Here is a 16,797-nt window from a genome sequence, read left to right as displayed (position 1 = left end):
AAGCTCAAAGGAAGACGGCTTTTTTATGTGGAACAACTGACAGTTTGTGTGGATCTTGTGAATGATTGTGACTGAGCTAGGACTCAGTAATTAAAGTCTACACACGACGGCTTCATTGATTGAAAAACGAAACTTTTTCGTGCATGAAGCTTCTACTTGAGTCCGTAATTTGGCCGCTATATGCAGTCAGATATTGACCAAGGGAGACAAAATAGGTGGCCGCTGGCCGCGTTGGACAGGTGACTGCTATACTCAGGGTCTATAACATGTAAATTTGCTGTGGGGGATTTTTCAGTGGCCGCTATTGGCAGGTGACCGTTCTATAAAGGTGCCCGCTAAGACAGGTTTGACTGTATTACTTTAATCTTCACTGAAGAAAATAAACCAAAATGGAGCCAAAGAAAGTTGCATTTGGCACCATTTTGATAAAGAAGGTGAGAAACACTATTGAAATAACTGAAATAATTAATGGTGAAACACCAAGGAGGTGTCCGTTTTGATCTCACTGCCATATCTTGTCTTTGTCAACAATTATATCTTCAGTGAAGGTAAAAGCAACCTTAAATGTTCATTTATCCCTTTCATTCATCATTTATATGTATTTAAAGTTGTTTTATGCATGTAAAACTATAAAACATGTTTTGTGTTAACATCTTTGAGACTTACGGCATAACTGTGTTAGTTAAGCAAAAAACTACAGAGGCAACCGCTGATGATATTATAGATGGGCTACAGAGTTGACTTCCGTTTCCTGTTTGCATGTATTAGCAAGCTGCTAACAAGGATGTTTTTGTTATAAAAATACATTAAGAACACAGTTAGACTTACGCAGACAAGATGCACACTAATTGAATGCTAATCGGAACATGTATACAAACTGAGGCACAATTTTGGCGTACATTTTCAACATTAACTGAAAAACACGCAAACCAGGGCATACACTAACCGAGGTTCCACAGTATCTATTATTATATAGATACTGTTTTGGGGTGGCATTATCTCAGTCTGCCTGAATTTGGGTCAAGGTTTGAGTTCCGCTGCTGACATGAGTCACCAGTGGTTAACCACATTCAGTCTGAAGAAATTAGAGCTAGTCTTTTGCCAAAAACCAGTTGGAAGGAGAATGAAAATCTCCTAACCTGATTATTTTCCTTGTCTTTTTTAATATATGTAACAATGAATTGAACTTAAATATGAGTTTTATACTGCATTTGCTAATCCTGCCTAGAATGCATTGCTCTAATTTAAGGCTTGTCCTGTGTGTCATCCTGTGCAGGTGGGTGACATACACTGCATCGATGCAAGACTTTTTGGTAACATCGGCCGCTTCATTAACCATCTTTGTGAGCCCAACCTGTTGGCTGTGAAAGTATTCACCATGCACCAGGATTTGCGCTTTCCCAGGATTGCCTTCTTCTCCAGCAGGGCAATCAAAGCTGGAGAGCAGATTGGGTCAGTGTATCTGATTAATTTGTTGGTCCCTTATGCTTTGTTACTTGGTTCAAGTATTGAATAATTTTGGCAAAAAAAAACACTTTAACATCAAAATCCTGATATATTACATACAAAATGTACCTCAAAAATAGATTTTTAGTGAGGGACTGTTAAAGACTGATCTCATTATCTCGCTTCATCAGGTTTGACTATGGTGATGACTACTGGGCGGTGAAGAGTAAATACTTCAGCTGCGAGTGTGGCTCAGTGAAGTGTCGTTACTTCTCCAGAAGATAGACCTTGGTGACCACACTGAATTATTGAGGGAGTTTCTCTTATTCTCTGTATGGAATGGACTGTTTGCAATGTGTTTCAGAAGCTGTTCAACAATTTACAATGTTCTGCACTTCTGCTGTGGATCTCCAGACACACATGCATCATTATCTAGAGGTGCATTGGGGTGAAAATGCAAAGCGGCATCTAAGAATATTGGATTGATTGCCTAAGGCAGGAAAGATTAAGATGGAACAAATATTCAAATTAAATAATTTTATTAGATGAAAGGTTTGCATACAGCACATCTGCTGCTCACTCTTGTCCTTCAAAGTCAGACATGGGCAAACCATGGCCCGTGGGCCATATAATAGATCTCTGCTCTTCATAGGAGTTACATTCCACACTGATCAGCGAATGCCGAAAGTTCGCAAGTCGCAAAAATTTCTATTTCGCTCGTCCCCCTCCAAACGCTCCTCTGCTAGCTTGACGTCGACGTTGTACTATTTCAGATCAACATTTGCAATAAAAGTAATTGTTGTCATTATTAGATGAGATTCAGCTCCAGGGCCCTCTCCTTCTCTCTTCAATTGTCATTGTTTATTAGCAACTGAAGCTAACAAGCTAAGTGCACAACCCAGGTTTCATCCCTAAATATGCCTCACACACTCATTAAACACATTTAAAGTATTAAATGTATAGCTACTCACCGCTAATGAATGGCAATGTAAGATGATCCATGCACACATGAGTTCCAGTCACAGCACACAACTGTGGAGCGTTCAAGGGCTGCCATACAAATTGTGAAATCTCTGGGGAAAAAGCATAAGTGAAGCATAAAGACATAAACATGTAAAAATTTTGGGCTTTTTTTTTTTAAACAGTGGTACATGTATGCAGTACATTTGACCTGTATTACTCACTTATGGTGAATGAGATGTTAAATGGTTAAATGTGAAATAAATAAATATATAAATTTTTTAACCAAAAATCTACAACTTTGTGGGACCGTGAATACTGAATCGCGAATGTGCAGGGATCTATAAACTCTATCAGCCTGGAAGGCTTTTTAATCTGTCACGGAGTACAAAATTTCACTCCTGATCAAAATCTTAAGACCAGTTGAATATTGTTAGAATTTGCATTTTGCACATTTGGATCTTAATGAGGTTTTAAGTAGAGCTACAATATGCAAAAGCAAGAAAGGGGAGTGAGACAAAAAGCATTTTGAAAAAGTAATTTATTGAAAACAACAATTAAACTGAAATAGGCTGTTTATCAGCTGATCAAAAGTTTACGACCACAGGCTATAAAAGCCAAAATCTGCTCAAAATGTTCATTTTCTGTCAGGCATTCACACTGTCATGCCCCCCTGATGGCTAAAGCTAAGAAGCTTTCTCTTTTTGAACGTGGTCGGATTGTCGAGCTGCATAAGCAAGGCCTCTCGCAGCGTGCCATTGCTGCTGAGGTTGGGTGCAGTAAATCAGTCATTTAAAATTTTTTGAAAGATCCTGAGCATTATGGAACAAAAACGTCAGGTGGTAGACCCAAAAAAATCACACCTGCTCTGAGCTGGAAGATCCGATTGGCTGTCCTTCAAGACACAGGGCGGTCTTCGACCCAAATTAAGGCCCTTACTGGTGTCGACTGCAGCGCAATAACCATCCGACGGAAAGGTTTAAAAAAAAAAAAAAAAAAACAATTCAAGCCAGAAAACTGCCCGTTTAGACTTTACCAGGGAGCATCAAACATGGGACATTGAAAGGTGGAAAAAGTTTGATTTTCTGATGAGAAAAAAAGTAACCTTGACGGTCCAGATGGCTTCCAACGTTACTGGCATGACAAGGAGATCCCACCTGAGATGTTTTCTACCCGGCACAGTGGAGGGGGATCCATCATGATCTGGGGTGCTTTTTCATTGAGTGGAACACCGGAGCTTCAGGTGGTGCAGGGTCGTCAAACGGCGTCTGCTTACGTGCAGATGTTGCAGCGGGCATCCCTTATGACTTAGGGCCCTCGTCTGTGTGGTAACAGCTGGGTTTTTCAACAGGACAACGCTGCAGTTCACAATGCTCGCTTGACCAAGGACTTCTTCAGGGAGAATAACATCACTCTTTTGGACCATCCTGCATGTTCCCCTCATTTAAATCCCATAGAGAACATTTGGGGATGGATGGCAAGGGAAGTTTATAAAAATGGCCATCAGTTCCAGACAGTTGATGCCCTTGGTGAAGCCATCTTCAACACTTGGAGCAATGTTCCCACTAGCCTCCTGGAAACACTCGCATCAAGCATGCCCAAACCCATTTTTAACAAGAAGTGATTAACAAGAACGGTGGAGCTACTCATTACTGAGTCCTACTGAGAAAATGTTTTGTTCTGGTTTGGAGAATTTTTTTTGTTATTTTTTGAGCGATGGTCTTAAACTTTTGATCAACTGATAAACAACCTATTTCAGTTTAATTGTTGTTTTCAATAAATTACTTTTTCAAAATGCTTTTTGTATATTGTTTTTGCATATTGTAGCTCTACTTAAAACCTCATTAAGATCCAAATGTGCAAAATGCAAATTCTAGCAATTTTTCAACTGGTTTTAAGATTTTGATCAGGAGTGTATTATTTAAATTATTCAAACTTTTAACATCAGAACTGTAGCATAAGTATTAAACTATGGAACTAATTCCAATGGTTGCTGAAGCTACATTCTATTCTTTTTCATGATTACGGTATTCATAAGGACCGTGGCACCGGAGGTCAGGGAAGATGAGGCTGGCATACGAAGCAAAGTGGGGGTTTGGTTACGGGAGTGCCAGCTCATGTGATGGAGAGGGACAAAGAAGAAAGCTTTTTACAACAAAGTTGTTCTGTTTAACCGGACTTTTAGGTGTTTTTTAGCCTTTGTTTTGCCGCATTTTTCTGTGTTTTTGTTTGACTGCAAAACGTGGAGGAGGTCGTCTGGGAGATAAACAAAGAAGGATGTTCACATGTTGTTGCTATACATTGTTTTATAGTTCATATTGTATGCCCCAAAGTCAATGTACATTCTGGGTGTCTTATTCAGTTAAAAAATGTCAAATTATTTTCAGTTTTTTGAGGTGATCTGTCACTGTACCCGTTTTAACTATGACACCATCGCTGAACCTGCCGAGATCTTTACAAGGATCATTATTTGATGTATATTTAGAAATTGTTATTTGTGGTTGAAATGGAAATTGTAGTTGTTACATTATTAAGGTAAAGTGATGATAAACGTGACATGAATATCATGGTTTTATTGAGTGGTTCTAATATGAAGTCTAATTGTAAAAATTATTTGTCATGATTGATGTGCTGTTCGCAAAATACGCACACAATTTCTACCAAGGCCGCCGTTTGGGGGTGGTGGGGGAGTTATGACGTTACGTCAGGGCCCCAAAAAATAGGTAATTTTAAAATAATAAAATTAGATTTTTTTTTTCCATGGGGCCCAGAATTACTGATGGCTTCCCTGATTTCTGCTAATAATAATATAGTACAGAAACTTCCCATAAAAACCCCATAACAATCATTACCTGTCGTGTCTGCCGCCATCACGGTCATTCTAACACATAGCAGCTGCTCAGCAAGAAGCTATGCATTAGTTATGGGGGGCCAAATGACAATGTGAATAAAACCTTATTAAGATAATAAATCATGCTTTTTTGTGGTTGAATACAGCCTCATATTAGTAAAAAAAAATATGCATTTTTAAGCAAATTTTATTTGATAAATTTTTAAGTAAAATACAAATAAAAAGCATTCAAAAAAACACATTCAAAGATAATCTGAATATAATATATTAATATGTAGCATTCTACACTGGTCACTGCTTGTCAGTAATGTTACTGTAATGTTGGATGAGACACACAAGCATCAAACTTGATCACTGGAACAACAGACTTTTATTGCAGGTCTGATTGATCTCACAAGAGGAACAATAATCCCTAACACGGGCTACTGTTGCGGCCGTAACCCACGCCAAGCGATGACTCAACTCTGAACCCCCTATGTTACTTTCTGTCCGACCCCTAACAACGGAGCACATTTAAAAACAGTATTTAGAAGGTCTTAAACATGTTTTCCGTGATCTAACTATGAAAATATTAAATTTATAAATAAGGAATCCTACTGGTCAGTGTCGGGTTTGGAACCAATTAACCGCGATAAACAAGGGATTACTATACTGTATATGTATAGGCCAGCCCCCGGCCATATTTTTTAACCAAATGTGGCCTGTGAGTCAAAAAGTTTGGCCATCTCTGTTCTCCGAAAGAAGTGTTTATTTTTCCCATATTAAGACTGTTGAAAGCACTTTCCCTGCGCTCTATACAAAAATGAACCAACTGTGTGAAGAAAATATTTTTTCTGAATTTGAATTCAACTAAACACAGGTAGGAAAAAAAATTGAGATTGCAGCTAAGAGAAGAAAGTGGATCAACCCCTAAAGGCTGATATATTTGTTTTTGTTTTGTGTTATTTGTGTGATATATTAGGCAAGTATTTGACATTAACAAAATCTCACTGCACACCTTTAAGTGTGCCATACAGTAACTTTCCTCTGTACGAATGGCAACAGGTGCAAGTGATTGTTCTGTCTGTCACAATGCATCACTGACATGGATTGATCAACGAAGATACATTTTTTGTAGCAAACAACAAATGTCATTGGAAACTTTGTAGTTTCCGACAAGTTAAGTGAAATTGGCTCATTTCCAGTGACACACCTGTCGTTCTTTCAAGCACACCATGTTAAAAGTTTAGAAATGTACTTACCATCAGGGATTTGATATTTTCGTCATATTGAAATGTTTGACTTTTGTAGCACTATTTATTCCATGTTGACTATACTGTATAATAAGCCATAGAAATTAATAAACATTTTATGTAATGTTTCTTTTGTATGTTATTTTATCATTAATTTTTTCCCCATAATGTTATTATTTTTAGTCATTTATTTGGTTAATTATTTTTGGTCATTTAAGTAATAAAAACATCAGAATGGCCATTTGGGAGCAAAGTTGTGGCAGGCCGCTACAAATAAATTAACGAATGAGAACAGGCCCGTAACCAGGGGGGAATCGGGAGTTCGTTCGAACCCCCCGAATCCGCCCCCCGCGGGCTTGGTTAAAAAAAACAAAAAAAAACCTGCTGTCAATGTGTGCAATTGTAACGGAGTGTAGCTGTGCTGTGATAAATGATGGCAGAAGTGTTGCAACAGCGCCTGTTGCTGGTGAATAGTGGCATGTGCAAGTTGCTGCAGGAAGTTGTTAACTGTTAGGAATGAGCACTGGGAATGAGACATGGTGAGTCACGTTTTTGCACTGTCTGGGATATTTGGTGATGTAATGTTTACTGTGTGTTTATATTTTGTCATACAATTTAATGTGCATTTGATAGTGTTCACTAATTGGAAAGAGCCAGTCTGCACTTTTGAGTGAAGTTTCATAGACTTTAATGCAGTTTCTTTGTTGAACTAACTTGGAATCATTTATGTGCAATGCAGATTATTCCGTGACCAAAGTCGACGCTCACCTGTAATTCCTCTGTAAAACTGTTGTTACAGGTAATATTCTATGTCATTGTGACGATGTTGTTTTCAATATGCTGTTTCTACTTGTTGCTACTTTGCTAATGCTAATTGCTGGGCCTCATTTAGTATTGCACGCTGTGCAGCAGCAGCCATGTTGGCCACGTGAGATGTGTTCAGGGACATCATGCAAAAGAGGTTTGAATGTGTTAACTTGTCCTGTATTGTAAATTGGATTACAAAATATTTCATTGTATTAATATCAGCGCATCTGTGAGACAAATGATAAAATGTGAAGATAATAATTTGAAGGGGAATTAGAAAGGGTTAGCCAACCAATATACTATACGATCACAACCAATTGAAACACTTTTTGTTTTGTAAAATGGAATCCAAATTGCTGTAGAAAGTGCTCAGAACTGTTAGGAATGAGACATGATTATCCCGTGACTAAAGTCGATGCTCACCTGTCATTCCTCTGTAAAAGTGTTGTTGCAGGACACACTGCCATTAAAAGAAGTCCACCTGACTGGATGTGATGCATTCAAGCGACAGCATTGTGGAGCTGCATTCCCCCACATCAAGTTGTGGACACAATCCCGTTCACTTCCCCAACATCAGGGTCCTCCTTCAGTTGGCCTGTACCATCCCAGTAACATGGTGTGAATGTGAGCCAAGTGCCAGTACCTTGAATCGTCCGAACACCTACATGAGGGCCAGTATGACGTAACAGCGGCTGACCTCGCTGGCACTTCTCCACATTCACTACAAAAAGGTTATCAACTTGGAGGAAGTGGTGGACATATTTTCCAAGAGAGATGATGCTGAATGAGCGATAGGTAAGGCTGAAACACATTGTAGTGATTCATATTGTGCAGGCCTGTGGAAATAGCATCCACCACTGAAGCCATGGCATGCTCAGTCGCCCAGTAAACTGATGAACTTATCTAAATAGGGCAAGCTTGATGTTGTCATTTTGCCCTTAAGCTTGTCATTTGGAGGAAATAACATTGTTATGTCTGTCCAAAATATGCATCAGAAAAAAAAATTTTTGGGCTCCAAATGCAAAATTTTCCCTGCACTCTCGCAAAAGGTCTGTTCACTCAGATTTTTGCACCGCGCCCCCCCAAAATACCTGGTTACGGGCCTGGAGAAACACTGCATATTATTTATTGATTTGCATATTTGCATACTATTATATCTTTGGGATGTCCTCCTCACTACTGGGATATATGGCAATGAGAGGTCAGACTTGCAGGTCACAGCATAAAGCAAGGAGGGTTGCAAATAAGAGACATGGGATTCAGCCCTTATTTGCAACACCCCATGCGAACATTGTGTGGAAATTCTGTATTATACATACTGGCAAATTGTGAATGTTGGACTGACGTCAAGGATTAAGTGAACAAGACATTTGATTTTTTGTGATTTGTAGTTTTTTTGTGGAGCACTTAAAATTTCAGGGGAAAGAGAGGGAAATTATAGGAAAGAGTTGTTAATACTGTCATCAGTGGCGGAGCTACGGGGTGGCCATCTAAACATACTGGCCATCCAGACCAGTGGTTCTTAACCTGGGTTTGATCGAACCCTTAGGTGTTCGGCGGAGCCTCCGCCACGGAGGTTAAGACACACCGGACCCATCGTGTCAAGTCGTGAGTACTCGCCGCCGCTTAGCCATCACTGGCTGCAGATAATCACATTACATTGCTTGCCTTGGCCAATCAGTGCTGCAAAGAATTTAGCGCGCTCATTGTGCGTTCCATTTGTACTTGGAAGTCGGAATTTCCGAGTTCCGAGCGGGAACACCCGACTGAAACGCCCCCCGAAGTCGGAATGTTCAACTTGGAAGTCAGAGCATCCACACCACGTCCGAGTCAACAATCAATGATGGCTGCTTCGTGTGTGAATGATAAATTATCAATAAATAATTTAAAAAAAATATTGCTATAGTGTGAAGTTTTTCTGACTTGGCAACTGGAACGCCTTTAACTCGGAGATCACGTCACTGTCATTCCGACTTCCCAGTTCCGAGTACAATTGAAACCCACCATCAAGTAGTCAACGTGTGACTGATGTGGTAGTACGTCGTGTGATTTCGTTGTTAATATTTGAATCCAAAAAGAAAGTGGTGGGACGAATATGTACAGCATGGATTCACATGTATCACAGACCGTAATGGGAGTCAGCGTCCTGTCATTTTGTGCACCAGTAAACAAACATATGCCTATAAACAAACATATGAAATTGATGGGGTTCGGTACCCCCAACAAGGTTAAGAACCACTGTTGTAGACATTTCAGGTATCAACATATTGCCACCCGAAGGTGAGTAATGGTCTCACCTTGGCTACAACCAATGAAACATTTCTGGTTCCGCCACTGACTGTAATGAATAACTGTAACGTACGAGTTGTTAATACAACAGAAAAGTCAAAATACTCATCTAAAAAAATGATAAATGTTATGTGATGTAAAGTACAGTAGCCTATGTGTTGTCACAATCAAATAGTGTATCATACATTGTGTTGGACAAAGAACGGGTAATGCGCCAATTGTTTTTACGTTTCAAAATCAGAATCCGCTTTTTCTCCATTCGCTATCAGTGTTGTCATACTAGGAATTTGACTCCGTTCTAACATCACTCTTTGTTGCAAAGTACTAATGTTTTATATTTGTAGGGCGTTTTGTTGACTATTGATTGAAACGTTGAGAGAATCAATTCCACCAGCAAGAGTCCGCGGGATTTTATTTTGGTATTTCCTGTACTTTCAGTGGAGGTGGGCTGAGCTTGTAGGCTGTATCGGAAGTGACTTCCCAGTGGAGGACTTTGTATAATCGCTTTTTGAAAATGACTGAAAAGACGTTAACTTTTTTAACAATAATATTATTCAACTTCGTATCCACCGAAATTGTACAAGCCTTGTCACACAGCCGATTTCAGGTAACAGCGAGTTTTATTTTGTATTTCATTCTTTGGCGCACACTAATGGGGTATGTCATGTGATCGCCTCCTAAACAACTGTATATTGAACTAAATGATAAACAAATGTCAACAAGTTATGTTGTACACATTTGATTATTCGGGGATGTTTCTTTCCAACGCTATTTGATTCTGTTTTTGCGATCATTATTGTCACTTTGTTCATTTTGTTTCATTCAGTTTAAAAAGATATTCGGAAGCCTCAATGAAAAGCAGTAGACACTTCGAGGGGCAAACAATCCAAAGACAGAAATAATCGAAAACCAAAAACACACAAACACCGTAAAACGCATACAATGGGAAAACGCTGAAATCACATGAACGTTGCAAGATGAAAAACAAATGCACAACGAAAGCCACACAAACCCCAAAAACAACTGCATGATAGCAATGCTGCAAGTTCACAGAACAACATTTCACTCACATAATAAAATGGAATCTGGCCTTAAAGACATGAGCGGGATAACCAGAAGAAAGTAGGCAGAATGAAATGTACATATTTCTTGATGTTCTGGTGCTGTATAATGCTGTAAATATAACGTCTTAAGTCTTTAAAGACTGATATCCCTCAGGTGTGGCAACGCCACTAGCCTCGCTAACTTCAGTTTTGTTTCTGTGAACCTGCAGCACTTCTGCATGTTTCTTTTGCGGTTTTTTTTGTTTTTTTTAATCCTGCAGCGTTTATGTTATTACAGCATTCTTAATGTGTTTTATAGTGTTTGTGTGTTTTTTATTTGGATCATTTCTGTGTTTGCAAAACCTAAGTTACTCAAACAAAGTTAAACGGTACTGCAACGGTGGTTATCAACTTACTTTGTCAAGTCCGCTTCCCGGCTTTGTGCTCAGTTTGCATTCACATAAAAGGGGATGTTTGAAGCCATACTGTATTATTCTACTTCCACACAAAAACAAAGCGATGCAACTCAGTGTATTTTACACAAGATGATCAAGTAATTATTAAGGAGCGTTAAGAGAAGTTAAAAAAGATTATCACCGCCAAAAGCAACACTGTCACCACCAACAGAGCGAGTGAGGACCGCTGGCAGAATAATGCTGAATGTATAAATGTGCACGTTAACACTGATTATTATACTAACTATACCCTACTAGTTTTTTCATTTATCAACGCTCAACATTGCAAAACTGTTAATTTAATGGCAAAGTTGCTGAGAACACTGCCAACATTTAAATTGGACTTTATTTACAAAGCACACATCCACTTAGTGTGCTCATTTGTCATTAGAAAAATATTAAGAGGTAAAGCAAATATTCTTTGGTGAACTACCTGGAGACCCCTGTGATAGCATCACTGCCTAAAACTGTACACACCTACGTGTTTCTGCTGCGCAAATTCAACACACAACTAGTGTTTTGAAGACAAGCCATAAGTATTATAATGATAACAAGAGGGCAAGATTAAGCGACACTTTAAAAAGTAAGTAGTGATGATGATCGTAGCTCGCACGTGTAACAAATAAAACAAGCTAGCTGGTTGCTGCCAGCCAAGCATGTAAACAAAAAGGCCAGAAAGTGCAATGAGATTGAAACGTGAGCGTTCACGCGCTGACATAGATAGGCTTAGCATGTTACAAGCTGTCGTCAGTTGACTACACATTTTATGGGCTATTGTTCATTCTCCGGATAATAACAAACAAAGTGAAAGTCAACACAAAACGTGTTGCGTTGTCACTGCGCAATCCGTCCCGGAAACACAATCGGTTCTACGCATGTGCAGATCGCGTCTACATCTGGTCGGCCTATTTTTTGGCAGTCACATGTTAGTCATGTGTAATGTACGCTATCCATCGATTTATTAATAATATATGTAATATACATCACCCCCCCACACACACCCAAAAACGTTTTTAAGATTTGCAAAATTACAACATAATCATTATATCAGATGCGTGGTGCAAGTAAATCATTTATAAGCCCTCTTTGGCTGTTTTTATATTGAGTTTTTTTTCTTGCCACTGAAAAAATACAGACAAAAGCATTCGCTAGGAAGACATGTTTGGATGGATGGTATTTCTCCATTTAGAAAAAAGACTAGCTGAATCCTCTACATTAATCCATCATTGCACTCTGCTTTTGGTTGTTTACAGTCAAACATTCATGCATTTTATGTGTTTTATTCTGTTACTTTTATTCTGCTTCATGCATTGCGTAACTTTTTACGTAGCGCCGTTTTGGTGGAGGTCATAAGAGGATAGAAAAATCCACATCTTTTAATAATATTCACTAATAAAACAACCCCCCAATATACTGTATATCATATTTGAAGCATGGTTATTGACCCTTTATGTTCATACATTAACTTTTAAATGTTCATACATTTAAAATGTCACCACGTGACGCCGCAGTAGCGCTGTCATAAAAAATTTGCTAAAGGAGAAAGTGACGTAAGTCTCACGATTCCTGATGCTCGGCTTAAAAAAGTGAGAAAATGTAGCGTATTCACTTGGCTGAAAATCAATGTCCCTTATAGAGAATTTCATCAGGGAATGTTAGTGGATCAGTGTGATCTTGAAGTAGCCACTCCCATTGTAGTGCTGCTCAAATTATTCTTGCTCCCACGTCCCCTTAACTCCCTTTACTTTGGCCTTGACCAGTCTTCCATTCGTTTACTTCAACTGGTCCAAAATGCAGCTGCTCGCCTACTCACAGGGATGTAACGTTATGAGCACATTACCCCTGTACTTGCGTCACTCCGCTGGCTGCCTGTTATTTTTAGTGTACCAGTAGCACACTGTGGAATACTTTGATGCATGCGATGGAGCATTCATTGTCCTGCATAAGAATCACAGTCTGCTTGAAAGAAGCAGACGTTTTCTGTTCTCGCTGCTTGATTGTCTTCTAAAAATTGGTTTGGGAGTTAATGAGAAAAGGTTTAAAAGGAGTGTTAAAAGCAAGAAAACATGAACGTGATGGTTGAACTCGGTGCAATCCACTAATGTGAGGTATTTTTAATAGACAGGAATACATGGATTCCGGGCACAAGCCAGTTTCAAAGAGAAGTATTTCATCCAGAGTCTTGACCACTTTAACTTCAACGCCATGGGGAATGGGACTTTCCTGCAGCGATACCTAATCACTGGTGAATCTTGTGACACTTTTCAAGTTAAGACAACCAATAAAAGGTTGATGTGACATTGTTTTCTCTTTCTTCCCACTGTAGATGAATACTGGAAGGCTGGATATGGTCCCATTTTTTTCTACACTGGCAATGAAGGGGACATCTGGGAATTTGCCCTTAACACAGGATTTCTTATTGAATTGGCTGCTCAGCAGGATGCCTTGCTCATATTTGCCGAACATGTAAGAAATGTGTTATGTCTTTTGTGTGGTGAAATGTACAACTGGCCAATCAGCATGACTTCCATCCTCATCATCTACAGTCAATACATAAGAAATGGAGTATTGTAGTATGGCTGAGAGCACCTAAGGGTTAGGTCCTCAGTCCCCCTGTGACCATGTCAAAATACCCGTAAGCTGAACTCCTTCTCAGGAGAAGTAACTCATCAGGATTTTGGACATGACGTTGTATGACATTCCCATCAGCAGTGTAGTCCATCAAGGGTGACTTTTCCCCCACTTCGTCCCGTGAGCTGAGTTCTGGTATGTTTTTGTTGTGGAGGAATGTAGTTCCCGCTAGTTGCCGGGGTCTCTTAAGTTAAGCAGAAAATACTGTACATCTCATTCCCCCAGTCAGTAATAATGTACCACTGTTAAAGAAAGCCCACATATTTTCCATGTTTGTCATTATGCTTCACTAATAATGTTTTTTCATTAAGCATTGATATTTTGCATTTTATTCAGCGGTCTTTGAACGCACCATAGTTGTGTGTTGTGAAATGCAAAATCCCTCACTCGCGTTCAATTTCATGACTTCACTTTATCACGGTTTTTCAAAATTATAGTCATTAAAAAATAATTTGTGGTGGAATACAACCTATTACTATTAAAATAAAATAAGCACATTTAAGCAAATTTTACATATGTTTTGCCTAAATGAAGCATTTCACTGCTGTTTGATTGCCTTGTTTCTTGTTTGCATGTCTTTATGCAACACACCATGCACACTAACCACAGTTGGATCAAATCATTTCAACGGCATGCACAGTTAATGGCAAACATAGTTTGGCAGATTAATGCGTGTGTATGTGGCCGTATCGAAATGTTTGACTCAAATCCAAACACCAGAGTTGAGGTGAACCCAGCAACTGACGTCCACATGTTTGTTAAATTCGCTGTTGGTCTCGTGGTTGACTTGCCTGACTTCGGTAGCAAGAAGCATGGGTGCAGTCACAATAACTGTGTCAATGTTGTCTTGTTTCAATATGTGCCCTGTGATTGAGTGTTGCCCACCTTTCACCCAAAGTCAGCTGAGACAGGCTTCACATCCCCACGACTCTGAACAGGATAAGCGGTAGAAAGTGGATGGACAGATATTTGTTCAATCCTGACCTTTGCAATGAAATACATGTCTGCAGCATTGACACATTAACACATTTTGACTTTCACCCTCATCAAGTTTGAATGTTCTTCCTTTCACAGAGGTACTACGGCAAATCTCTCCCTTTCGGCAACAACTCCTTCAACCTTGACAAGATTGGCCTGCTGACAGTGGAACAGGCAATTGCAGATTATGCTGTCATGATCAGTATGTTGAAACATGAGCTGGCAGCCACAGATTGCCCTGTCATTGTTTTTGGTGGAAGGTAAGCTGTATGGTGGTACATCTCCATTGATCTGATGTGAGGTTGTGGTGTCCTGCTGATGGTCTTTCTGCACCAATTGCAGTAACAAAATAGCAAATAGTTGAGTGCATTTTAGGGTCGTCACCTTCTTCATATGCTGAATTTCATGCTTGAACATGAATGAAAACAAGACAGCTGTGGTGTTTTGTGACCTGTGCAAGGTTAATGAAGATTTAATGCTAAGATTGTGAGCAGACAAGTCACAACATGCCCTTCAACAATATGCTAATGGCAGTGAGGTTCATGGCTGGTGAGGCACTGACTCCTTTGGAGTTTTTTTTTTTAATGTTAGCACAGGTTGCTCATTAAGAGGATGACACGAAAGGAGGTGAATGATTCACTTTGGTTAAAAAAAAGTTTTCAAATAAAGTCGTCCCTTGCCACTTCTCACTTCAAATTTCGCAGCTTCACTGTATCTCGGTTTTTGTAAATATATTAATACGTCATCGCTCTTTCCTGCTTGAATATGCTTATTATTAGACAAATATATGAATATTTTAGCAAATTTTAGGTATGTTTGGCCTAAATGAAGCATTTTCAAGCATAATAATGGCTAAATGAACTCAAATACAAATATAAGGCATTCAGAAGATGCATTGAAAGACACGTTTTGATATGTAGTATTCTACGCTGGTCACTAGGTGTCAGTCGTGTTACATGATGTTACATTGATCAGAGATAGCCATCGCAGGAAGCAATATACAGAAACCGGAAGCATTTATTTTTGGTACTGTGAATGACCGCACAAAACCAAAAAAAAAACCCAAAAATCATAGTCCAAATTGGTCATCATACCCTGCAGTGTGAACACAACCTAAGACGCCAGACTTGTTGGTGCCATGATCTTAAGGCCGGGGCAACATTTGGCTCATCATATGTCATAATATACATGAGTGCAACTTCGAGAGAAAAGGTTGACGTAATGGTTTATACGTAGAAGACTGTTGCTGGCTGTACTCACGTGAGAAGTGTTTTGATTCTGACCTAGCCTTCTCACAGGATGTTGCAGGCCTGTACTAATGCTCGCTGCATATTTTAATGAAGTTCTTTGTGTTCAACCAGTGGCATCAGCGGAGTTTGTTCTTCATCACACGGGTCCAGTCAGCAACTAAGAGGTCACTTTTTGCGACTAAAAAAAATATGAGACATCACGAGTCAATTTTTCATCTACTCATGCATGTGTGACCAGATAAAAGTACGTTGACAAGGGACGCATTATATCCTTTCCACTATGACAGAAAATGTGGAGTCAATTGGCGACAGCTTCTCGGTCTAAGCCTATCAATGCCAGCGTGTGTGATCGCTCTCGTTTCAAGTCACATTCGATTTACTTTTCTACCATCTTTGTTTACACATTTTGCATTGTTCTCACTTTCTTCTGTCGCTCTGTTGGCAGCAAGCTAGCTAGGCGTTATCTGCCGAGCCTCTGGTCCACGGGCCCCAATTGTGACTTTTTTTTTTTGAAAAATTTAAATGTTGCCAGTCGCATAAAACAAAAACAACTGACCTCTCCTTTCTTTTTATACTGTTGTACTGTCAGGGCAGATTTCTATGAGAAAGATATTTAAATTGTTATTTTATTCAGTTAATTGTGTTGTTATAAAATGTATTATTGAACAATTATTTTCCCATGTATTAGTATTATTCTAAAATAGGCATCAAATTACACAGTTAAAAGCAAAAAAAACCCCTAAAACAGGCAGGTTGGTTGGCCCTGCCAACAAGGTGTCCCTGATTTACTTTTGCAGAAGTTGGCAACCCTACCAGTTAATTTGCTGCTTTTATTTTATTATTATTTAATATTTT

At 39.2% G+C, this 16,797-nt stretch overlaps 2 protein-coding genes across 9 annotated transcripts in view; both read left to right on the top strand.

Annotated features, from left to right (window-relative positions):
- The window catches only part of ehmt1a (euchromatic histone-lysine N-methyltransferase 1a), a 57,917-nt gene extending 50,063 nt beyond the window's left edge, over positions 1-7,854 (top strand). The window contains exons 21-22 of one of the 2 annotated variants that reach the window (XM_054772788.1): positions 1,277-1,452; positions 1,638-6,579. In XM_054772788.1, coding sequence (XP_054628763.1) covers positions 1,277-1,452; positions 1,638-1,731 — 270 coding nt within the window. In that variant the 3' untranslated portion in view covers positions 1,732-6,579. Of the gene's footprint in view, positions 1-1,276; positions 1,453-1,637; positions 6,580-7,739 lie in introns of those variants that run through there. The other variant, XM_054772789.1, reaches the window with a different exon arrangement.
- Positions 7,855-7,944: 90 nt separating this feature from the next.
- dpp7 (dipeptidyl-peptidase 7) overlaps positions 7,945-16,797 on the top strand; it is a 32,795-nt gene continuing 23,942 nt past the window's right edge. For 4 of the 7 annotated variants that reach the window (XR_008569976.1, XR_008569975.1, XR_008569977.1 and 1 more), the window contains exons 1-4: positions 10,040-10,192; positions 13,205-13,328; positions 13,410-13,549; positions 14,789-14,952. Coding sequence is in view for 4 of the 7 variants with exons in the window: in XM_054772790.1 (XP_054628765.1) it covers positions 10,100-10,192; positions 13,205-13,328; positions 13,410-13,549; positions 14,789-14,952 (521 nt within the window). In the remaining 3 variants the exon portion in view is untranslated. Of the gene's footprint in view, positions 8,092-10,039; positions 10,193-13,204; positions 13,329-13,409; positions 13,550-14,788; positions 14,953-16,797 lie in introns of those variants that run through there. The other 3 variants (XM_054772791.1, XM_054772794.1, XM_054772792.1) reach the window with 3 other exon arrangements.

This window comes from Dunckerocampus dactyliophorus, chromosome 4, assembly GCF_027744805.1.
Source record: "Dunckerocampus dactyliophorus isolate RoL2022-P2 chromosome 4, RoL_Ddac_1.1, whole genome shotgun sequence".
NCBI lineage: Eukaryota > Metazoa > Chordata > Actinopteri > Syngnathiformes > Syngnathidae > Dunckerocampus > Dunckerocampus dactyliophorus.
The sequence above is the reverse complement of the archived record's forward strand: the minus strand, read 5'-3'. Positions and strand labels throughout refer to the sequence as shown.